General features: G+C 39.4%; 2 protein-coding genes across 4 annotated transcripts; both read left to right on the forward strand.

Annotated features, from left to right (window-relative positions):
- Positions 1-1,744: 1,744 nt before the first annotated feature.
- Positions 1,745-12,440, forward strand: dus1l (dihydrouridine synthase 1-like (S. cerevisiae)). Its single transcript, XM_086170707.1, has 14 exons — positions 1,745-1,855; positions 3,159-3,401; positions 5,014-5,122; positions 5,647-5,697; positions 6,082-6,194; positions 6,355-6,437; positions 6,629-6,732; positions 7,101-7,248; positions 8,274-8,370; positions 8,965-9,053; positions 9,237-9,406; positions 10,234-10,271; positions 10,481-10,556; positions 11,444-12,440. Exons 2-14 carry the CDS (start codon positions 3,165-3,167, stop codon positions 11,593-11,595), a joined length of 1,467 nt encoding a protein of 488 aa, XP_086026833.1. The 5' UTR covers positions 1,745-1,855; positions 3,159-3,164; the 3' UTR covers positions 11,596-12,440.
- Positions 12,441-14,689: 2,249 nt separating this feature from the next.
- cln3 (CLN3 lysosomal/endosomal transmembrane protein, battenin) lies at positions 14,690-24,300 on the forward strand. 3 transcript variants are annotated; one of them, XM_086170921.1, is made up of 15 exons: positions 14,690-15,020; positions 15,115-15,151; positions 16,144-16,240; positions 16,325-16,414; positions 16,775-16,854; positions 17,473-17,558; positions 17,977-18,049; positions 18,566-18,709; positions 19,222-19,361; positions 20,141-20,196; positions 20,283-20,351; positions 20,451-20,506; positions 20,609-20,702; positions 21,794-21,934; positions 22,936-24,300. In XM_086170921.1, exons 1-15 carry the CDS (start codon positions 14,969-14,971, stop codon positions 23,050-23,052), a joined length of 1,332 nt encoding a protein of 443 aa, XP_086027047.1. In that variant the 5' UTR covers positions 14,690-14,968; the 3' UTR covers positions 23,053-24,300. The 3 variants fall into 3 exon arrangements, with proteins under 3 accessions (XP_086027047.1, XP_086027049.1, XP_086027048.1); XM_086170923.1 differs by having other exon boundaries at positions 20,144-20,196; XM_086170922.1 differs by having other exon boundaries at positions 17,977-18,044; positions 18,564-18,709.
- The last annotated feature ends 289 nt before the right edge of the window (positions 24,301-24,589 follow it).

The following is a 24,589-nucleotide window of genomic DNA, read 5'->3' on the forward strand; positions in this document are numbered from 1 at the left end:
AACAGATGAGGTTGAAAATGTCCACAATAACCAGTTCTTCAACTCTGCTGACTCATTACTAGCTATTTGCATCAACATGTTTTGTAACCGGTCAGTTTGTCTTTTCTCAAACTCAAAATTTAAATAGTTCTTTAACAGCTATGCACTTTCAAAACGTATTCAGTTTTAGCTATACTTCAAAAATAAATTACTCATTTGGGGCTGGTAAATGTAAATATTGTTTAACAGTTTTTTTTATTTTACATATTCACGTAAATTGCAGGAGGGTGAAAAATCAATTGCCAATTTAATGACCATCGAGGATTATTTTGGAAATGGCTAAAATACAATCGGATGTTGACCATTATTTTCACAAAATGAAGTTATTCCTCTTGCAATCCCCAAAGTGAGTATTCTGTGCTCAAAGAAATTTGGATTTGGATCTCCGTCGAGTATGTAGTTTATCCCCAAAGACTACAACAATTCACAAACCTATCAAACTAAACTCAAGACACAGAGACAAGCTCTGAGACATGGTGCAGTGCCTTCTTTCTTCCACCTCAAGCAGAGGACTCATCTTTGACATTGTGGATCATGTTCAGCAGAAAGACGAGGGATACAACTGCAATATATCCCTTCAGTACTGTAACACACATCCCTGCTTGCAAGCATCCACCTCGGACCCACTGAATTCACGGGGGCCCCTATTTCCAAAGCTCTGGATCACAGAAAAAGTCTCAAACATGTTCTTGGGCTGTCAGATTTTTCAGTTCGAAAGCAGCTCCATTGATCATGCATGTCCTGTTGACCTTGTACAAGCTGATCAGAAATCAATTGAATTCTCGGACACTTTCACAGTGGAGTTTTGATTTTTTTTTCCAGGGCATAATGATGTGTATAGGAGTGGTTGCAAAATGGTCAATTGGTGAAATAGCTTGCAGAGAAAACCATGTTTTCACACCACAACCTGAACTAGTTCATGTCCACACAGCTTGACATGTTTGTCGAGGTGTCACACACAGATATATATATACATTTATATCAGTGAAGTCTTGCACTAATTCAATGCAAAACCACTTACGGTCATTGCACGTCAAATCGAAGAATTTATGTAATCAACTGAAATAGATTAGAGCCACTCTGTTGACCCACCATGTACATGATTTAAATAAAAAACCTTGGGGTTGAAACCAGGGCAGGACAGTGAATCTTTAAATATGTTTTGTCAGTTAAACCCTGTGTACAGTTCCATTTTTTCAAAAATACTTAACCTATGCTGAAACTCAAAATATATTACCAGATCCCCATCTGAGGTGCATAAATGTCCAAGTCATTTAAGTAACTGAAATCATTTTGTTCGTGATATACGTAATTTTAATTAACACAATTTTATTTATTGTTTCTGCTACTGACTTCCGTTGCCGGCACCCGGTTTAGCCCTCAGCTGCTTTTAATGAGATTAAAGTTGTTAAATATTGCGACTTTTCCGGTGTGAATATTTATGGACTAAAAAATCACATAATGATAGTTTGATTTGACTTTTTGTGTCCGTAGCTCTTCTTTAGGAGACTGTTTTTTCTTGTTTTAATGCCACTTCGTTCTCTTAGTGAGTATTTTAGCTAAAGTACTGTGGGCTATGAGTGTGTGTTGCGCTAAACCGACGCCATGCTTGCAATTCCACGGTTTGACCACTACGTTGGATTCTATGGACCTGTGGCGCTGTTCGTAAAGGGGAGCGTTGAAGCACCGCGGTAGAAGTTTTTCATCGGTGCTGTTTCACTCTCACATAACTGGGAACGTGCTGCGCCAAGAATACGCTATACTTGCCACAATAACAACGCGGAAAAAGTTACAAACACGTTTCCTGACAAGTACAGTAAGTAAATTAGCGAACTTGTGCGTGTCGAGGATAGAAAACAACGCTGTCGCACACTGACTGTCCAACTCAGAGCGGTGAAGGCTGTGCTACATGCCCACACACTGCTTTGCTAGCCGCATCTTTCCATTACTGACACTAGAAAACAAGTAAAAATAGGACTTAGCTTCAAAATATCGATTGTGGACTTAGTCGCTGGTGATGTGTTTACTCGCCGCGGATTTGGGGTTTCATGACAACTGGGGTCTGAGTCATGAGGGTGCGGATGGTGTAGCTGTGTGGGGGTCACACGTTGTCATTAAATTGTATGGAGGAAAACTCAGATTCCAAAGCTGCTGTCACTTTTAACCTCTAATCTCTTTTTTAGATAAATATTCGCACAACACGATTGCATTTCTGGCGGTTTCCAGCTGACTTTACCTGCTGCGATCATGTCCTATTAACCCAAAGTCTTGACCTCACAGCTTTCCCCTCTTGTCGGATCGATATGTTGCATTAAAAAAAATAGCGATCTGTGGGGTATGTTTTCATAGTATGGATCAAGTCCAAACATTAAGCTCTCTTATAGTTAAATAATTTGTCAAAAATCTGCAGGACCTCACTTCATCAAGTGTCTCAACCTGCAAAACATTTTTCAAAACTAAAATATAAGAATGAAATAGTGTTTTACATTATTTCGGGCCTCTTGACAGCGGTTGATGACCTGTGGCTTTTGTCATTTTTAACAACAGTGTTAAACATTATTTGGTAAAATCATAATTTTGCTACATTGTTTATTTATCATTTGAGTCTGTATTGAGTCTGTCCTAGTGTTGCTTCAGGATTTCCCCTAACAGCAGCCTTTCTCTGTGTTCGGACTGGCCAGTTGGTCAGTTGGTCTAACCTGCTATCGTGCTCTTCAATTATGTTTTAGTATAGTCATGTAGGCATCTTCTTAGTATCACATATGTCCAATATTGTGATGATAGATCCATTGTTCAACATTTATAACTTCTCTAAACAGATCTTTTTAACTGCTTCAAAGCTGTCCACATCCTGCACCTGTAATTCTATTTTCAGCCGTTTTAGTGCTGAGTCAGCCATGGTTTCCCAGACAATCAGGTGTACAATTTTGTTTTTAAGCTCATGTTTGTGAACATGGGGATCTTAAGAAGAAGGTGAGCTTGCTTATATAAAGTGCAGTCAAATTTGTTTAAAATAACAGATTTAAGTTCATAGTCAGTATGAAAGTAGCTGTGCGTGTCATTTCAAGAATATACAGTATGTTGCAGTAAATTATGGTGTTCCTCTTGTTTTGCTGCAGTTGAAGATGACCAAGCTCCAGGGTTTTGAATTCTGGAGGAAGACCCTGAAAGAAGCAAGCTTTGTGGTGGCACCCATGGTGGACCAGAGCGAGCTTGCGTGGCGCTTACTGAGCCGGCGTCATGGCGCTCACCTCTGCTACACACCCATGCTGCACGCTCAGGTGTTTGTTCGTGATGCCAACTACAGAAGAGAAAACCTCTACAATGAGGTTTGCGAGGAGGACCGACCTCTCATCACTCAGGTCAGAGCCATTTCTAGAGACTCCTGTGCATTTAATTGTAACATCAGACATGTGAAGAGTATGATTAAGTTACACCTTAGGAGATTCCTTCTTCAAACTTTGAGGTGGCCTCAAAGGGGCTGTGGCAAACTGATGATCAATGAAAGGGAAGGAGGTCTTGCCCCATGCTATTTATTAGCAGTTATGATGCCCTGCTGACCTTGCTGACTTCTGATGCCATTTAAAGAAGTAGAAAGAGGACGTCATGGTAGTTCTATGTCTGAGTGGAGGCATAGCTGGGGAAACTGGCAATCCCCTCAGCCATAAACTTGCTGGATGTTACTGAGGTAGTCAAGAGGTAGTCAAGAAGCTCCTCTATGGCACCAAACGTGGATGAGATTTGACTGAGATGCTGCAAGTGCTGGACATGGGGGGAGAATATCTACAAGTTGGCTGACTGGGGTGATGGTCCCCATTTTTTTTCCAATCACAGAGGGATAGCACTGCTCGGACCCCCGAGGAAAGCTTCAGTCGAGGTGCTCAAAAGGAAGATGCCGGACAATTTTCAAACCTTTGATTCAAGGGGAATGATGCAGATACTGTGCAGGTCGTAGAACAGTGGATCATCTCTTCAACATCACGGTTGTCGGTGTCCTTGGAGAGTTTGTTGTAATGTGCTCATCCTTTCTCCTTGTGATGTGGGGACCTTTAGCAGGTGCACTTCCCAAGGGTTGTTCTGCAGGGGGTGCAGCAGGATTATGGGATCCCAGGGAGTTTGTTGCAACTATGTGGTCTCTGACCAAATGCTGCAAGAGCTGTGTTTGCCTACTCAACACAACGTCAAACACAGGCAGTGGATGGTTTATGCCAGGACTAGCCTTTGTAACCAATTCTGTTCATGACACTTATAGGACTAAAACTGTAGTTTTTGTCAGCTAAAGGACTGGATGAACGATGAATGAGAATCACCACCTTAACGTCAGTCTGTGGTTTTGTACCTTAGAATAATAGATGGTCCACTTTGGGTTGGAAGATTTTTACTGCCTTGTGCCTAGGAGTTCTGGTATTGTGGGATATTGATGAAAACTATGGAAAGGATGGAGGGTTAATTTGATAGCAGAATTAGCGCATGTCAGCAGTGATGTTGATGCCGTTTGAGTTTATTGTGGTGGAAAAAAAGAGATGAGCCAGAAAGCTAAGATCGCTATTTGCTGGCCCATTTATGTTCCAAGTCTAAACTGCAGTCCTGACTTTTGGGTCATGACTGAAAGAACCAGACTTGGATGTGGTTTAAATGACTTTCCTCCGCCCTCGAGAGAGGAGGCGAAACACAGACATTTGGGGCGGAGCTTAGCGTAGAGCTGCTTCTCCTTCTCCTCAAAAGGATGCCTCCTGAGCACCTCCCCATAAGAGGTGTTCTGGGCCCATCCATCTGGCAGCAGGCCTTGTGGTTGGATGCAGATCATGCTGGAGGGATCATATGTCCTGAGAACCCCAGGGTTGCCTACTCAGTCTGTTCCCATGACAACCCAGCCGTGGATAGGTGTTGGGATTATGAATGACATCTTTTCTGTACTGTTCGCAGTGTATTTCTAGATATAAATCACAGAGTTCCTTTTTTTTTTTCCATCAGTTTTGTGCAAATGATCCTGAGGTGTTCGTTCAGGCAGCTTTGATGGCCCAGAAGTACTGCGATGCCATTGACCTCAACCTGGGTTGTCCTCAGATGATAGCCAAAAGAGGTTTGCAATTTTTTTATTTTTTTTAATTAACACCAAAGTAAGTTTTATTCAAAATATCCCATCCAGAATACTTTCCAATGTAAAGCTTCCTCTTTTTCCTCATAAATGTTTCTGTTTCTGTGAATATGAAAAAAACATTTAATTTAAGTTACACGTTGCTTGGCACAAGATGTCTCCGTCTTCTACCCTAGAAAGTGCACTCTTATGTTGGTATCTATGTAATCAACCAAGCATTTCTTAGATCCTGCTCCTAGTCCCAGCTCTTAAGAGCTCCCATTGAATTCAGGTTTGAAAACCTTGAATATGAAACGGATTGTCGTTCCAAACTGCATTGTTACATCATTCTACATCCTACATTCTACTTTTATTGAAGTTTATTATTGCTTTTCATTTGAACTACATTTTGTTGCGCTGCTTTTGTACACGTGTAATGACAATTGAAAGTTTAATCAAATCGAATGATGTCAACCTTTGGGATTGAAAAATGTAAAGAAAACTTGATCTGTCTAACTTGTGCTTTTCAGGCCACTATGGGGTTTTCCTGCAAGATGAATGGGAGCTTTTAGAAAAAATGAGTGAGTATTTTTCCAATGTTTAAGTGGTTATCTGAAAATGTACACAAAATACATTCCATATATGCAATGCAGTTGAATAACTGAAATGGAGGCTTACAATATGCACATTCTGAAAGCTGAAATAAACAAAAAACAATACTTGTATCAGTCGTGAGGTCAATATCTCTCCCTGTACATGACCTTTAAGAAATCAGGATATGTGAACCTTCATCTATTAATGAAATGCATGTTTAAAAAAAACATTGCATCAGCCGATGACAAGATACAGCCATTATTTCACACATGGTATAATGAATTACTAAGTCACAGATAATGCATGTTGAACGAGAGAGGAGAGTCTTTCTCTGAATGTTCTATTCACTCATTTGCTTTTCTGTTTTGCAGTCAGGTTAGCCAACGAAAAACTCTCTGTTCCCATCACCTGTAAGATCCGTGTGTTCAAGGACATTGAGAAGACCATCCGCTATGCTCAGATGCTGGAGAGAGCTGGATGCCAGGTAGAATCACAGTGTTCCACAGCCCTTGGCATTTGAACAGCTGCCAGACTTTTAAAGCTCTTGAATATTGAGCTGTCTCCATAACAGTATTCTGGGGCTCTGACTCTGGAAGCATAAAAACAAGCATGGCTCTGAGGATCCTCCAAATATCTCCCCCCAGTTGCTGACGGTTCATGGCAGAACCAAAGACCAGAAAGGAGCTCTGACTGGTATAGCAAGTTGGGAGCACATCAAGGCAGTCCGGTGAGCAGCACCTCTTTAATCCTTCTAGTGTATGCAATATTATCATAAAAATAGGAAACACAGTTTATGGATACGTGTGTGTGTATATGTGTGTTTGTCTATATATATATATATGTGTGTGTTTATTTTTTCCCACCACAATATGGTATATACTCCTAAAATTGCTGTTTTTTGTTTTTTTTTTAATACAGGAAAGCAGTCAATATCCCTGTTTTTGCCAACGGCAACATTCAGCACCTGAGTGATGTAAAGCAGTGCATTGAGGAGACTGGGGTGCAGGGTGTCATGAGTGCAGGTTTGGATCATTTTTAACAGATTTCTTTTCCTTGCAAGCACAGGCACTTGCAGAATAATCGGAGCTCATATTCTGCTCAGTGGCATTGACTAGAATATATTGAGCATTCCCGTTCCTCATCCCAGGATTTAAGGAAAAAAAAAAAAAAAAAGAGTACTGAAGAGTACTAAATCCAGTCCTCATTGATTCACCATTCTGTGGAATACCACAAGAATAGATTCAGTAGTTCTAATGTTGAAAAATAGAGTTTTGCCTCATTCTATGCACTGTTGTCGCTCTAATATTGACTGTCAATGTTAAAAGCATAAAGCATAACACGACCTAGAAGAAGCTATATTTAGATGTTCTTTGCGTCATATTGCATTCAGAGGGGAACCTCCATAACCCGGCGCTGTTTGAAGGACGCAGCCCACCGGTGTGGGAGATGGCTGAGGAGTACTTAGAGGTGGTCAAGGAACATCCCCCGTGCAGCCTGTCGTATATACGGGCGCACCTCTTCAAGCTGTGGCATCACACGTATGTCTGTCCATACACATCTATACCCCTTTGTTAACATTTGGATGTGAAAAATTGTTTTCCTTCTTTACTCATTCCCTACAAATTCGTCACCCAACTGTCTTCAGGCAGGTGGTTGAGCTGCCTTTCTTCCACAGGCTAATTTCAGTCTTATCCCAGACTCCACTAAATCAGTCTGCACCATGTTCTGATTCCTATTCCCACCTGCGCGTACAAAACAAGATGATGCTTAAGGCATAAAATACTACTTGATAATGAAAATCATAAATAACCTGGTAGTTGGTCCAGGAGTATCTCTGCTTCATAACATTAGAACGGACAGTAGAAAGATCACCGAGGAGTTTGCGGGTCTCTTTTTACAGTTACTGTTGTATTACTTCGGTGTAGCAGTACTGCACCTATAATGGCTAGCTATCCAGCTCTCTTGGAGTCTCAGGGTTTGTCATCGATGGAGGAACTGGATGGAATTTCCCCGATGGGCAATAATAAAGTATTATCTTAACTCAATAGTTGATGAGGGAAAAGTAGTTCTCTGATCTAAAAGCACACGGATGCCTTCTGTTTTGACTCTTGTACAAGGCACAGACTGGCATTACGGTTTGAGGGATTTTGTACTTAACGATCCTTAATCAGGGTTAGTGGGGTAAAAAAGTTCATCTGGATCCCTGACATTTTGAAGCCGAGCCATGACATCTATACGCACTTCTTAAGGAAGGAGTGATGTTTGACTCTGCAGCAGAGGGAGCTCGGCATGTATTCATAAGGCAAAGAAAGTGGTCGATCTCATCCAGGGTCGGATTCCATATGTCATCTTGCTGCATTAGCTCAACTGTTTTTTTTGCTGTTGTTGCTATTACTACATATCGAATACTCATTAGGCCACTGCTGTTTGATGAGGTGCCTTTTCAAAGTTATATGTAATATTTCTTAAATGTTATTTTAGGATGTTTCAGCATCGAATCACTAGATAATTGGTGTTGCTGTATCCTAGTATTCCCGATTTATAGCCGTGTGATTTGTGTCAGGCTTCAGATCCACCAGGACCTGAGGGAGGAGCTGGCCAAGGTGAAAACCCTCGATGGTTTGGCTGAAGTAAACAAACAGCTGCGACTCCGTTGCCAGGTAACAACCAACCACAGTTAGGAGCAGTCAAAGACCCTTATACAATAACCCTGTACAATAAAAGAGCTCTGACACTGCAGTACTGATCTGACCTTTAAATATTTAGTTTTCTCTTATTGGGTTATGATCCTAATTTAAATGCAACTTCCAGATTTTTTTTTTTTTCTGTAGAATTTTCAGGGATTTTTTGCAAATTACTCTACCATTGTAGAGGAAACATGGGAGATCATTTTCCTACGTCAAAAAAATCATCAATAAATTAACAAAAGGCCAGATCAGTAATTTTCTTGTTAACTTAATCAGATATCAAAAATGTTAGCATGAATACTGAGTTGTTACAGGGCACAGCATGTCAGCAGTGAAGACTTATTCAAACAATGAGCAGGCATGGATCAAATCACCAGTCAGTACCAAACGTCGGTGGCCTCACTGGGAATACAGTTATGTAAAAGATACGTTAAAAATAGCAAATACTGCTGTAAAGAAGCCCCGGATTACATGGTACAATATCTGTGGAAGGATTTGATTTCCTGGTCAAACTCTGCGTATGTAATGCCTTAACACACAACCCGGTGTGTGTGTTTGTATGCACAGGAGGAGATAGGCAGAGGGAAGGATGTGGAAGACAAGGGGAGTAGTCTGCCCTTCCCCCACTGGATCTGCCAGCCATACGTCCGACCACCGTGAGTCATCTCCCTATCCTGTCGTCTCTTTGTCACCGATAACCTAGTGCCCCTGTCAAACAGCTATACGGGCCAATGTTCTTACCACATGCTTGCTAATGTATATACTTTTAGATTTTTTGAAAGGGACTTTTTTCTTCATTGGCTCTAAAGCGAAGTGATACACTTTTGATGGCCTTACAGACCAAAGGAGCCTGTCACCAATGGCAACAGCCAGGGTTCAGAGGTCAAGAAGCCGGTGTGTCAGAAGAGAGCACTGGAGGACTCTGATGAAGCGGCTGACACACTCTCCAAAAACAAACAGAAGAAGAGGTCTCGCAACCCTAACAAAAACTTCTGCCCTGAACAGAAACGTGAGTTTCAACACGCTCCAAACATTGTCTTTGTTTTTTAAGAAAAAGGAACCAACACACATTGAACAGTACATTGTCCTTCTGTCTGACAATTTTCATATTTTCAGATAATCCTTAATAACAGTGAGTCAACATAAAAAAAAAACATAATTCAGTTTGATCTATATAAAACTATCAGTCAACAGTATAAAAATTATAGAGGAGTGATCTAAAGAGGAAGGAGGAAAAGTAATAATATATCTGTGTATGTATATATATATAAATAAAAAAAAGAAAGAGCGACTTAATAATAATAATAGCATATATATACATATATATATTTATATGCTATTTATATATATATATATATATATATATATATATATATATATATATATATATATATATATATATATATATATATATATATATATATATATGTGCTATTATTATTATTAAGTCGCTCTTTGTTTTTTTTCTCCCTCTTTCTTTTTCTTTTGTGTATTCATGCTGTGTTTGGCTGAAAAAGAGCCTGAGTGTAAAAAAGAGGATCAAATCTCCTCATTAAGCCCCAGATATAAAATAGCACACTGAACAGTAAATTGTATCACGAATGAAGCCATGCAAGGACCAGTGGAACCAATCAAAATATGTGAAGAGCGACTCCTTAAATACAGATGCAGAATATGTGCAACATGTTACCCAAAAGCCACAGAGAAGCTCTGTGTCTGCCAGTGCACGTCATCATCTGTATGTTTCGAGGTTTTCCAAATCAGCTGCCTTTGAATGCATAATAATGTTTTATTGCTTACTGAATATAACCCTTTTCCTTTTGATTTTCCCCTCAGCCAAGTACATTAAATGCGAACAGTGTGGGAACCCAAAGGTAAGCAGTCACCTCAGTTTGCTGAACGTGTTTCTATGCAGTTTCTAATTGTGCTCTTTTAATGGAATAAATTAAGGGATGCCAATATTTAATCAGTTTTGAGATTTTTACAATCAGTCTCTGGTCCTACTAGATCCAGGAAGAAATCTCCCGTATAATCTGACTGAGACCCGGCCCGTTGTCTCATTTCTCACTTGTTTTTGCTGCAGGGGAACAAGTGTGTCTTCAATCTTTGTCGTGGCTGCTGTAAGAAGAAGGCCTTCAAAGAGGTGGCAGACTGTCCAAGTCAGTATTTATAAACTCACACATACCTCAACACACGGGACATCATTCAAACGTGTCTTTTACAAGACTAGAGGACAGTGTGTATGCAGAAAAATAGACTGTTCCTCAACTGAAACATGTATTTTGGATTAGAGGTACTGAAGTTATAGGGATAGCCAAAAATGACCCATAAAATACTTTTAATGATCAAAAAGCATCTCATCTCAATTATTACTTTATTGCACCAATCATGTGAGTTATCACGACTGGATCTTTGCACATTGATCCCAACCCTGCATCAGGACTTCAGTAAATGGCAGAGCTATCACAGCAGTCTGATAGGCGGATCTGCATCAGCTCCCTGTTTGAAAAAGGTTACCATGATGATACTAACATAGGTTGTATGAATATCTTTTTATTTCTTTTGAAGGGGGCAGAAAGTTGGGGGCAGGTTCCAGAAAGCCTAAACTCACTGCCCCTCACACATACGGTCATTAAACCCCAAATTCCTGAAGTAACTGACTGGATTTATGAACTTTCTTGTTTTGCTGATTAAATAGAAAGTCTCTTGCAGGTGACTGGTATGACTATGCAGTGTCATCACATTGCATAGTCATATCAGTCCCTTCCTGAAGATGGCATCAGTGTTCAGTTAAATTGATCTAAAGTCTAACTTCCTGACTTTAAGAAATAACTGCGGCTTCCAGAGCGTTAGTAGGCACCTAAACAACCCTGCTTTAATTGCTCCTCAGTGCTGTTGCCGATCCAACTGAGCATGTGGAAATTACAATATGTCTTTGTAATACAAAGAGAAATGTTCACTAAAACAAAAGTGAACGAAAAAAGCACAACCTTAAAACTCTAGTTCCACTGATGGTAAATCGGTTTTCATTTCTTTCGGTTGACAGGCCACGGGCTGAGGTTCAAGACTAAAGCAGAGAAACGTAAAGCTGAGGAGGAAGGCGGGACACAGACAGACAGAGGCAGCACGTCTCCACAGTGTCCCCCCCACCCACCTACAGAGCTGCAGGAGCAGCCAAAGGCCAAGCCACCTCTCTGAGGACAACGTTGACCATCTGCAAACACAAACGTGCTGCGACCTCCCTCATGTTCACTTCCTAACTGCCTCAGAAGTTTATTCGTCGGATTCGGACGAGACAGTGCTCGGGGTTAATGCCTTTGGGGAAAAAACTTATTTTGCTGACTGTTGCTAAAGTTCTTGTGCCACTAATCTGATCTTCATCCTTCAAGTTTTTCTGGATGTGGAGCGGGTTGTTCCCCTTCAATATCATCGTGAAGTTATGCATGATGCCTTGGTCTGAGACTTAGTGCTGCTACTTGGATGCAAACCCATGACAGGGAATTTCAAAATGGGGCCATGAATTCCTGAGGCCATCCAGAGGTCCTCATCAGGGTAGTATGTGAAATCTGTTACAGCATCGCTGGTCTGACCTTTTATTATTTTAGTCATCAGATTCCTTTTTTTTTTTTTTTTTTTTTAATCTCTGACATTCTTGTTTTTTTAGTTGTTACTTTGTCATTTTCTTTTAAGCTTTACCAACTTACCAATGTCCCTTTTTAAAGATGCCCCCTCCCCCTTTCAAAAAAAGGCCTTGTGATTTTTCTCATTGTATTGGCTTGATATACTTTTGGGTGAGTTCAGTGATGCTGGGAAATGTTTGCATTTAAAAGTTGTCTCAACACCAATCAACGTATCTCATAATATAAGATCTATTGAGCAATAATCACCTCGTGTGGTGGTCTTAAACCTAGAGTCCAGAGCAGCCTGGGTACTATCTGCCAACATTTGCTCTACTAAAGTGTCATGGTGAGCCACTGTGATTCACTTACAGTGAATGCGACTAGGGGTGACTTGTATTCAGTAAATAAAGTGACACCATCGTGGCTTGAATCAGGTAAATGAAGTGTAATACACATGTAGTTGAAAGTCATGACTTAGAATTTCCAGGAGACCAACCAAAAGTGCTTAATAAACTGCCAACAGAGTTCAGGCAAGGAACCCAGTGTCCTTGGCAGTGAAAGAAAAGGTGAATTTCCTTAAGTCACCTTTCCTGTGATTAAAAATAATTAAAGATGGCTTTTAGATGGTAGGTTGGCCACAGCTGTGACTGGGCCATAAAGATTTTAAAGACAGAAACTGACATTCAGGATTTTACGCCTCTCCTTCAAGATATATTAAAGTAATATTTTACAACATATTTTAAAGGAGTGTTTGCAAATAATGGGATAACTTTGAATGTGCCTTCTGATTAGGATGAGCACATACTTGCCAACATCATCACTGGCTTATGCAGCATTTTCAAAATACTTTGTCACAGCACTTTGAACTTACAATGGGTCAAAACAGTACTGAATTTGGGCTTCACCAGCTTTTTTTTTTTAAACATGCAAAAGAAAAAGGTGCTCTGTAACATTTTGGGGGAATGCTTCAACTACCTTGCAGCCATGTAATATTGTGTTCAAAAGAAATTATATACTTTTTTTTTTTTGTGAAGTACTTGCAACAGTATAAGTGGTTAAAATAAACACAAGGCATCAAACTGCAAGTTTTTGCCTAAGTGGCATCCAGGGGTGCACACACACATCGCTGAAGAGCTACATATGAATAATCACCACTTCCTATTGACTGTTTTCTTTGATTTGTCTGTAAAAGAATAAAGATGTCTTAATCCAGGTCTGCCACTGTAGACTGTGGCCACAACAGATGTGTCCTGCATTTATAGCATGAGTGAGCATGCTGTCCAAAAACTGATAGTGTTTAGGACAACACTTTCAGTGTTGTAAACCAATCCTTTATTGCCATTAGAATATATTTGTTTAAAACTAGTTAGTTGGTGTTGAGCCAAGTCCTTTGCGGACATCCTGATCAGTAACAGGAGAGATATGTTTTAATGTTCGTTTCTAAACCCTCAAAAGCTATAAATTTGAAACACATTTAGACTTCAAACACATTTGGAACCATGACCTTATTTTACACTTTGTCTTCATGGTGTCATTATTTTTGTTATTAAATATTTTTCTAATTGCAAAGATACCCAAATTAGTTAAACCTAACACATGCAAACAAAAATGAATATATTAGATTTTACAGTGTTTGTGTGTTGCAGACTAAAATTTTGACCCACAGAACACAGGAGGATGCGGTCGATTCCTCTAATTTGCGGTTCACCTTTAAGATGGATTAAAGTTAATAGCATGGACTTAATTTTAATCTTCAGAGTATGAAAGTTAGTGTAAGATTATTCATTCAAATGCTTAAAAGAATGATCACCACTAACAGCAAATGAAATTTAACGATCATAAAATGGATTCTAATCCCCAAATATTGAAAGATGTCACTGTAGATTATGACTTAAGAGAAATATCAAGATAAGATAAAATGAATTCACATTATTTATTCACCGAATAAGTTTGTAGTAAGTTACTGTATACATTTGACTTAGACGGTTTAATTCAACCAGGCGACGATGGAAACGCCAAAACAAAGAAAGAGCAGTAGTGGCTTTAACAAATAATTAAACGTGATCAAATTATCTCATGAGTCTGTATATCTGCAATATGCTGCTATATTAACAATAACAGAAATCATACTCAGGGATTGTCATACTCTTGTCTCAAACAAAGAATGACGGGTCTAAAATTAATGTGAATAGAAGAAAATGTAACAAATCGATCAATATTTGGCATCAAATAAATTGAGCTCACAGTCCATTGGTTTTTGGTTATTTCATCCTGTTTCTATGTGCTGTTTATAAAAAATATTCCTTTCATTGTGTGGAAAATGTGACATTAAATATGAACCGGCTGCGTTGCCATAGAAAATGTCGCACATGCGCAATACAAACATGCTAGTAGCAACTTCACTTTTCTGCCCGTGTGACATAAAAATAATTCAATATTTCACTTTTTGTGGGCTTTTATAATGTTCTTGGAGGAAATATTGAATATGAATAGTTGTATAGTATTTTCACTTATTTTTTTTAACTCTTGAATTAATACTGCTTATTAAAATAACTTCATTAACGTCAGTCTACGCTGAGAGGCTTTGCTGAGTCCGGTATGGACGCCATGTTTACTATTCCACTGCGGCAACGGGTAGTCACATGACAACAAGAGCACTTCCGGGATCCGGAATAACAACAGAGGAGTGGGAAGTGCCCGAAACACTCAAGTAAAAAAACAAAACAAATAATTACAAGCGCTATGTTCTCAAGATACAGCGAAGATAAGCCATGGTGTAACGGACAATTTAAACAACATTCAGGAGTACAGACTGCAACGTCGGAACGTCGTTGAGTTCGTATTTCAGGTTGAGACAGCATGCTGTAGCTAAAAGTTTGAATGAATTTGAAAAGAGGATGAGGGACTTTTAGTTTAGGTTGTGTCAACTGTAAGTCTTGTCATTTTTAAACATGGAGCCGACAGAGAGCCTCAACTCGGATCCTTTTCGCTCCCCCAGTAGTGGTATGTCATGTGTTTTCAGTTACTTTGACTTATGAACACCAGATCTGGAACGGAGGGCGACGTTTCCCTTTGTCATGTTTTGTCTCATCTACAGATCGATGCACACAATGGCGTAACTGGATCGGATTCTGGTGAGTGTTCGTTGTTTTGGACAAACAAAGAATAATATAAAAGCTTCTAATATTGATATGAAAGTGTCCCAGCAGAATGTAAACTACAAAAACCTGTTAGTTGCAATTTAATCACAATAATAATGATTCAAACCAGCTGTTTTCAAGCAATCTCATATCTCGTATTATGCAATTAAAAGTGAGACCAGAGGTTATGTTGACTGTGGTGGGAAAATATGAGCAGAAATGTCCTAACAATCCACACAAAGTCATGAGTAGCACAGCTACATCAGAACACAAGTTTGGTTGATGCAAATTAGAAACTGAGAGGCACTATTATATGTTTTTTTCTGAAGACAGCTGCCTGTAATTTTTGCTCATTAGTTCAATGGAAATAACACCAGGGTATCACAAGAGCCTTCTACCCTCGTGACCATTGCTACTTGTGAAGTGGTGTGATGATGCAGTTACCGCATTGAAATGCTTTTTTCGAACAATAGAAGAGACACGAGCATTGCATTAACTGAGAGAACTGGAGTACAGATGAGCCAAGACATGGCAGAAGATCAAAATTATTTCTAAAGCACACAACGAAATGTAAATATATTAGATTCGAGTATTGAAAATAATATTGTATTTAAATTCATAATCTGAGATAATTTTGAGACTCTGACAATGCATAAGTATGTGTACACTGCTGCAAAATTGCAGAAAATATATTCACTGTCCTAGTACTTCTTGATCTGACTGCATCCACTTAAACTGTCAGGAGGTTCACAACCATTTCAAAAGATATTTATTTATTATTTCATTGACTTCTGATGCTTTCAACTATTGCTAAAGGCTCAAGAAAGTGGACATGGCTATGAGTCGATTTTGAAAAGACAAATCTGAGATCGTCTGTGAAGTCAGTGAAGACATGCCTCATCCTGCAGTGTCTATTGATTCAATATCTGTTTTCCACCCTCTCTGAATTTCATTAAAGGGATTTCCATACCTTGTTATCTCCTCAGGCTCCTGGGATTATGCAACAATTTTGGCTATGTGGTCATGCTTAGCGCTGCTCACGACATTCTTAAAAAACAGGAATCATCAAACAGCACAACCCCTGTAGGTGACAGCATCTCATATTAATGGAATATGTGGTTTATTGGTCAAACAGTTCCCTTCACAGCTATTTCTCCTTTGTTCTAGAAAACAACTACATACGCCGTGGACTTCCAGGGTTTGCACAACAGCAGCAGAAACAGCAGCACGTATGACTGTAATCCCATTTCCACTGCGGTAATGTGCATTAAGGTTCTCTTCAGTAAAGCAAAATGTCTAAATAAAAGAGTGAACAGTCCTTTCCTCTGCCTGTAAACCTCAGCGCATTGAAGAATAACACCAAAAAAGAGAAATAGATAATCCATTAAAGTGAGACATTGCAGTTGAAGTATTGGATTATGTTTATTTATAAATCATTCCTGTTACAATGGTGATGTAATGGCTTTATTGAAACTTATGAGAATAAATGTAGTTTTGTATCAGATTGTAGACTCGGAATAGTTTCTGCATACCTAGTAAATATGTTGTGTTTTAGAGAGAAGTTCCTTGATGCAGTGTATGTCTCTTATCCTGTAATTTTGATGTGTCCCCCATCAGGCGGTGCTGTTAGCAGACATTCTGCCGACACTCATCATCAAGCTGCTGGCTCCGTTCGTAATCCACAAAGTGCCTTATGGGTAAGGCGGCACCTTCATCTGTGTTGGCCCTGGCCCCCGCTGGTCGGCCCCTGAACTAAACTGAAGTGAGATGAGGAAAAATCTGCCTTAGCAGCTACAAAGCTCGCTGTCGAATTCTTTGCCAGACTAAAACAGGACAATTCATCAAATTGTTACCATCATCTTAATCTGACCAAAGGAAATATCAGAGTACCAAGAGAAATACAAATTGGATTGTATTGAAATGTATAAGTGCAGAGGCCTGGCAACAGATGGTATTTATTGTATTTAAGGGTGATACAAGCCCGGCCACAGTGATATACTTCTACTGTATTCATTGAAGAAACTGATGAAAGAAAGATCTCAGTGTCCTCACAGTCCTCACAGCAGGCTGCTTTCTCTGACACAGAACTTTTCAAGATGGGGAATATTTTCAGATTTTTCATTTCCACAGGTCAGGAGGTGAACAGTGGTAAAAATGATTTATTTGTTGGAGCTGCAACTGGAATACAGATCTAATAAAGATTGTTATCATATACTTTATCAAGTGCCAAAACTTCCTGATAATCATGTCATTGTTGAGGACTAATGGAATAAATAATGTTTCCACTCTAATCTGAATGTTGTTTTTAATTCTAGGCTCAGGGTGCTTTTCTGTGTTGCCATGGCAGCGGCAAGTTTCCTGATTGTTTCCTTTTCCTCAACAGTGTGGATGAGCATTCTAGGTAGGTGTGATTCTTAAGTGAAATTCAGGCTTTTATATCCATGGCTGTACTTGCAAAATTACGGTGTAATTTAAGGGTAAAATTAAAACACCAAGGTTTTAAAATAGATTGTTTTGATTGTTTTGTTATTGCTATTAACCAAAGTTGTTTCCTGAGCTGAGGTGGGAGGGGCTTTTTGTATGTAGAATTTTTTTTCTTTTTTTTTTTGTTTTGTGTACATGTTTTTTGAGAACAGATTAAAAATGTAATACTTCATCTTTTTTATCCTTTTAGTTTATATTTTGGTTCTGATGCCTAGAGTATGAACAAACATTTTCAGACCAAAATGTTAGTATCACCCTGTAATTACATATCCTACAGTTAATGGACATTGTAAAGGTACCTTTTTATTTCTGTCTTGCCTTGTCCTCTGTTGTAGGAGTGGTCTTTGCCAGCATCGGTGCAGGACTAGGAGAGCTCTCCTTTCTCTCCCTCACTGTCTTCTTTAGCAGGTAAAGAGCTGTCATTTTTTCTGCTTTTTTCATAATTTTAATATTGTCAGATTTCTTGATCTGACAATAGATGACATGATAACATTTTCACTGTGGAAAACTTTATAGAAAGCCGTGCCTGAACATACATATACATGCATGCCAGACATATTTATATGCATGTAGTGTTGTGTGACGTGTGTGTTGCAGTGTGTTATACCCAGAAAATCAGAATGAAGACAACTTTATTTCATTAATCAAAAAAAAGATCTGTAAAATAAAATGACGCTGCATTTAAACTGATCAGTTACACCAACCGTTAACTGTAATATAATGTTGTCTAAATGTTAATGATATTCCCTTTAAGTTATCATTTGCATATGAAAATATGCAATATGTTTGTGTATTAGAGATGTCTCGCCATCTGTTCTGTCTAAAGGTCCAATGTTACCATCACTGGCCAAGTCACTACACTGTAATTGGCGGCAAAGGGTCATTTTCATGAGATAGTAAACGCTGGTTTTCTGTCCGACTCAGGAATGTGCTGGAAGGCTGGGGTTCAGGTACTGGAGGGGCCGGTGTTGCGGGAGCCATCCTTTATGCTGGCCTCACCCAGCTCGGCCTGTCGCCCCAGATCACGCTTCTCATCATGCTTGTGGTCCCATTTATCATGTTAATCAGGTAAGTTGGGAAGGGGAATGAATTGCGCAAGTTGTGTATTTAACACACAAAGAACTTTGCTAGCCAAAAATGAATTCCATGTGTGTCAGTTTTTCTGAGATGATGATTTTATATCAGAGAAAGTACAACTTCCAGCAGATCAAAATAGAAATATTTTTTATAATTAAAATATTTTTGACATCCACTAACTTGGACGTCAGCTGGCCCCTAAAGTTAGACCATCGTCGGAACACAGGTCTGACACAGAGGTGCCAAGTTACTGCTACACATTGCGATAACTGATAAAAAAAAGACAAAAGAACACCGATGGCGTTGACTCTTCCTTTTGCTCTGCTCCAGCATGAGAGGATGAGGAAAAATAATTTTCGCGTTAGTTTTAGCTCTTTATTTGAACAGCAACTTTTCCTAATATCATTAAACCTGTATGTAGTGTTCACTCCATGATGGGTTATTACTTTGATTAAATACATACACACCCTACTCTTTGGCTTTGTCTCATCCGCCGCCACAAGCTATTTCCTCCTGCTGGTTCCTCCGCTCTCACTGCCCCAGTGGGAAACCAGGCAGGCCGAATATGCACCAATAAACTCGACGGACAGGGGACAGCTGGTGGAGGGATCAGAGGATGAAGAGCAGGAAAACTCAGCCGGTGGTAGGACTGCAATCACACGTCTACATCAATATTTTCATTCATCATTTTTTGACTTGCAGAGTCTTAAAGAGAGGAAAGGGAAATGAGTCATCATTTCTTTATTTAATAATTGAGTTTAGAAACTGAAAAGAGGTAAAAATTGAATCAGTACACAGAGGCCGAAGCACTCGCTTGATTGGTGGCTGTTTCTTTGACCGCAGTGCGACTAGATTGCTTCTTGCTCAGAGGGAGACTATGAGCAGAATATTGACAATGTGTGTGAATGTATCAATTTGGTTTTGCTAATTGGTGTAATGAACAATAATCCAGGATTATTTTCTCAGCCATGGTGTGTGGTTGTTATGCCTAATCCTTCATTATTAGATTTTAATATCGGCCATTTTTCTATGCCAAGGTTTTTTACAGTGCTTGTAACGTATAATTAACTATACAGAAATAAATTACAACTATCTGGCAGATTTAAACCCAAGACATTTATTGTCTGGATGGTAAATGAGGGGGAACCAGTCCTGAACAGGCAGATCTAAGAACAAGATGTCTTTCGCAGTTCGCTTTTTCATTTCTGCATGAGAGTCAAGTTTGGTTTAACATAGCAGAACATGTGGTTAGAGCGCTCAGGTGATACAAGGTGGACTCTGTGGCTGTTTTTTTTAATTTCCCCATGAAAACATAGGCGGCCGAAGACCACATTGTACTTTGATGCTTATTGTAATAAACATAATTGCCTCTTTACTTCTATATGTCATTGTAATAAAGTGTTCTCTGCCTCGTGCACGCAGCAGAGGGCAGCAGCTCAGAACCTCTCACTTTCCCGGAGAAACTGCTCATCATGAAGGTGAGTGAGGTCTTCACTCCGTTGGAAAGTTGAGAGTGAGCGTTCTGTCCGGTCAAACAGTCACTCCTCATCCTTCCTGTAAGCAGGGCTTGCTGAAGTTTGTGTGTCCTCTGGGACTGGTCTATTTTGCTGAGTACTTCATTAACCAGGGTTTGGTAAGTTGATTTTATACTTTTAGTTACCATGTTTATGTACTGTATATATGTGTGCAACAGCTTTTCGTAAAAGAATGACACAGACTTTTCATCTCTTAGATGGAACTCTTGTATTTCCCGAAGTTTTTCCTGACCCACGCTCAGCAGTATCGCTGGTCAGTTAATCCCACTGGAATATAAATCAATTTTTTTATTGAATATCTCTGGAAATGCTAGATTTGGTGTGAAGAATCAAAACGCATCATTTCCCCTGTCAGGTATCAGACACTGTATCAAGTCGGCGTGTTTGTGTCTCGATCCTCCCTCTGTTGCCTGAAGATTAGGAAACTGTGGGTTCTCTCTTTGCTGCAGGTGAGCACAAAAGCATCTGAATGTATCCATGAATCCAAAACACGCTCACATTGCACATTCTCTGTGACGATGTCTAAAAGGGTCAGTAAAAGCACGCGACGAGTCAAATGGTTATATTTGTGTTATTCTACATTCCCATGGGTAGTAAGAAAACAGCTTGACACGAATCAGAAATTTGACAATAAGAATTTGCTAGTAGTTTTCCTTCAAGGTCAAAACCTTCCAAATGATGGAAACAGTCTCCTTCGCTAGCAGACACATGATAGTGATGGAAGCAGGCTTATCTCCTCTCCCTTGGACAGTCCTCAGCCTGTTGGCTAAAACATGAGCAGTGACAGGAAAACATAGCTGCAGTTGTATATGGATTAACTTTCAGAATCTAGAAATGGTGTACAGACGGGCTGGAGTCATGAGGGAACAAACAGGAGCCAAGACACAACCCAGAACTAAATTGCAAACTCCACTCCGGAGCTGTGTAAACCAAATTTAAATGAGAAAAAAAAAGGCTGTCAAACAGTGGGGCTGGAATTTAAAATAAACACAAACTTAAAAGTTCTAACCAGTGAGAGAAAGAAGAGAAAAAAAGAGAACAGGAACAACAGAAAACTTGAAAACACAATGTAGACGTGGACTGACGATAAAACATGTAAAATGTACAAAGGGGAATTTGACATTTAATATAATAAGTTTCAACTGTCAGAATCTTGAAGCATAATAGAAGAGTCTAAATCATATTTTTTTTTTTATTAGTTCTTAAGTTGTGAAAACTGTCAAATGACTGCTAAAGATTTTGTTCTCCTTTCACATTCTGTGACGCCGATACCCAATGAAATTACAGCCCAGCTTTTAATTGAACTACATTTATTGTTGATAGAGACTTTTATAACCAACTACCTTGGGTTTAACAAACTGCATTCCAGCGTTTTTCCCCTTTTTCCTTCTTTGCTCAGCCTTGTAGCCTCAGAAAGGCATCAGCAAACTTGAAATAATGAAGTAGGTACTTCTGATACTGTAGTGCTCTTTGTAAAGCTCTTGTCAGTCACAGTTCAGTGGGGCCATCGCCCGTCACCCCTCGCTTCTGATCCCAACAGCTCATCAACGCAGTGCTGCTCCTGTTGGCAGTTGTGTTCCAGTTCCTGACAAGCGCCTGGGTGCTTTTCATCATTGTCCTCTATGAGGGTCTGCTGGGAGGGGCGGCGTATGTCAACACCTTCCACTTTATCAGCAAAGAGGTGGGTCCAGGAGGCCTCATGTCATTTAAATGCAACTGCAGCAAACTGGCCATTCTCGTACTCGTCCTCAGTTTTGTGTTTGACCGTTTTAAACATTCTCAGGGATGTACTCAACTGTCGTGCCAATGTACAAATATAATTAAAGATTAAAACAAAATGAGCCAAAGACCATGACGGTGTAGTTGAAGATGAATACATTTGTCCAACAAGGAGAATTGGAAATTTCACTTTTTTGTTTTTTGGACAAAATGAAAGTGTTTTCAAGCTTCTAAGTGAAAATAATGGGCAGAAACTCATCTTACTCGCACAGTAGATGGTTTTATCGACACTAAGCAACACACTCAATAATTAGCCTGTGAATTGTTCAGGTCCAGAAATGGAATGCAAGTTTGAAGGTCTTTAAAACATGGCCCTCCTCTCATAACTGCATATTCCAATCATTTAACTCTCTTTTAACCTTAATATTAATATTTTATTGTCTTGAGACAGTCTGATTTTGGCATTTTCAACTTGATACATCAGGAATGCCTTCTCAAAAATGGATTCATCTTCAATATTGCCTTGCACATTAAATTTGTGTTTTGTGATATTGTGAGGATTGTGAGGATTGTGAGGATTGTGAGGATTGTGTATGTCTAAAGGAGTCACTTATTCCCACCAGATTTTGCACCGATATTAAATAGGAAAATAGGACATTTTAATTAATGCCATAATTTCATCTTCAATGTGACATTATAATTTTACAGGAAAACACTTCTGGCCACTATTCATTTCCTTTTCAGTCAAGGCTTGAAGCCAAACTAATGAGTCCCAAAAGACGGAAGAACTGTGCCATCCTTTATTGGCGTCTGTTAAACCCACCCGCAGATCTCAGGCTAAACATGCAGCATGACCACCCTGACTGTAGCTTTAGGACCAGACAACCAAAATTAGACTTCATTTTATTTTATTAACATAAACAGCAGATTCATCCAGGCCTGTGTTCCGTTTTCCCCCCTCAGACTGAGAAGAGGCACAGGGAGTTTGCCATGGGTGCTGCCAGCATGGGAGACAGTTTGGGCATTGCCTTGGCAGGACTCTGCGCTCTGCCTGTCCACAGATACTTCTGCTCCCTCTGACTTCGCCCACAAATCAGCCGGTACCGTGTACTGTACATGCGAAGCATGACTGTATCTTTCTGTCTGCAACCTCTCAAGCAAACTCTTCTGTAAGATACTGATTGCACTACTATAAAAGGTATATAACTAGTAACAGCATCATCATCCAAGGAAACCACACTCAACTGCAGACCGAAATGTCCCGGTGCCTTCTGTTTTGAGGAGTGTTCAACCGTGTTGATGAGTAACACAGGACTTTTTAATTTCCCCAAGTGATGTTTTCTTTCTCTTGAGTTCCCAATGAAGTGATCGATGTGAACGGGAAATCAGAAGATCAGTGTTTTAACCCAGAACTTTGAGAGGCTTACTTGCTTTCAGATGGATTTGAATATTCTCAGCAAAACTGATATGTGCAATAACCAATTATGCAAATAATTAAAAAGTTCTTTTTTTAACAGAAACACTGGAATTGTTTTTTTTAATTATCATTTAATAATTTAATATTTAATAATCAAATGAGTGTTTACTCTTTTTTTGGAATATAACTGTGAGTTCAAAGTGTGATGTAAGAAAGATCGTCTCAAAATACATTTTACAAGTGTTGAGCTCTGATTATTTTTTGAAATTATAATTTATATTTAAACAGTTCACTGTTTAATTTTATTGCATAGCCTGAAACACACCTTTACCACAGCACCCAGAGTGACACTGAAACATTTTCTACAAGGCTTGCATGATTGATTTGTCACAGTGTCGTGATGACTTCAAGATTTCCTCTTGCTCTGCTTTTCGCTCATATTTTTAGCTAATTAAATCTTGTTGTTTACTGTGGATTTTTGCATTTCACTTGCAGAAATATGACAGGAGCTTTGTAGCTCACAGTCTGAAACAATGGGTAGCAGCAGTTGATGCTCTGACTCGACAACTCATTTAGTTTGAGCCGACCAGGCCGACCAGTCAGCCAGTTCTCTTAAATCCAGATGGTCAATATCTCTGACACTTCCTGTGAAAGTAACCATCACTTTTCTGGAGAGCAGCTTATACTTGAAAATACACCCTGCTTACTCTTCCTACATTACCCAAGGCCTGCGGTTGTTACATTTTTCTGACTGTTTTTCCTCTTTGTTTTTTTACAAAGTCCCTTCAGCTGTTGTCTTAAAGAGATTCCTGAAATCATAACCATATGTCCAAGTGATCGAGCTCACTCATGTGTAATGCTTTTTTAATAAATTTAAGAGGAATCTCAAGCTCTTCTCTTATGTGATAATGCTTCCTGATGTCTGGCTCTTCAATAAGACATTTCTTACAGACCAACCGACAAGGCCCGGGGCAAATCCTGGCCCAACAACTCATTTCATATGGCCAATGTAAGCCTATAGAAAATATGATTTTCTTCATACATTTCAATAATGTGTTAAGGAAGGGTTTTCCCTGCAAACTGCATGTCCCTTAATGCTTCCTTCTGTCATCACTGTTTTGTTTTTAATTGTGTTGTTGCCATATTTTTTCCAATATTTCTGCTTGCAAATCTTTCCAACGAGTTATTAAAAACAACTGC

The sequence above is a fragment of the Fistularia commersonii genome, chromosome 23 (assembly GCF_037954325.1).
Source record: "Fistularia commersonii isolate RoL2024-O1a breed Wild chromosome 23, RoL_Fcom_v1.0, whole genome shotgun sequence".
Lineage (NCBI taxonomy): Eukaryota > Metazoa > Chordata > Actinopteri > Syngnathiformes > Fistulariidae > Fistularia > Fistularia commersonii.

What these genes read in the sequence shown, in the direction of transcription:
- dus1l (XM_086170707.1), top strand. Translation starts at nt 3,165, where the DNA reads ATGACCAAGCTCCAGGGTTTTGAATTCTGGAGGAAGACCCTGAAAGAA. An exon ending in AGCTGCGACTCCGTTGCCAG is followed by an intron (nt 8,371 to 8,964) that starts GTAACAACCAAC and finishes TTGTATGCACAG; the next exon opens with GAGGAGATAGGCAGAGGGAA. An exon ending in CTTCTGCCCTGAACAGAAAC is followed by an intron (nt 9,407 to 10,233) that starts GTGAGTTTCAAC and finishes TTTTCCCCTCAG; the next exon opens with CCAAGTACATTAAATGCGAA.
- cln3 (XM_086170921.1), top strand. Translation starts at nt 14,969, where the DNA reads ATGGAGCCGACAGAGAGCCTCAACTCGGATCCTTTTCGCTCCCCCAGT. An exon ending in TTTTCGCTCCCCCAGTAGTG is followed by an intron (nt 15,021 to 15,114) that starts GTATGTCATGTG and finishes TCTCATCTACAG; the next exon opens with ATCGATGCACACAATGGCGT. An exon ending in CGTAACTGGATCGGATTCTG is followed by an intron (nt 15,152 to 16,143) that starts GTGAGTGTTCGT and finishes TTATCTCCTCAG; the next exon opens with GCTCCTGGGATTATGCAACA.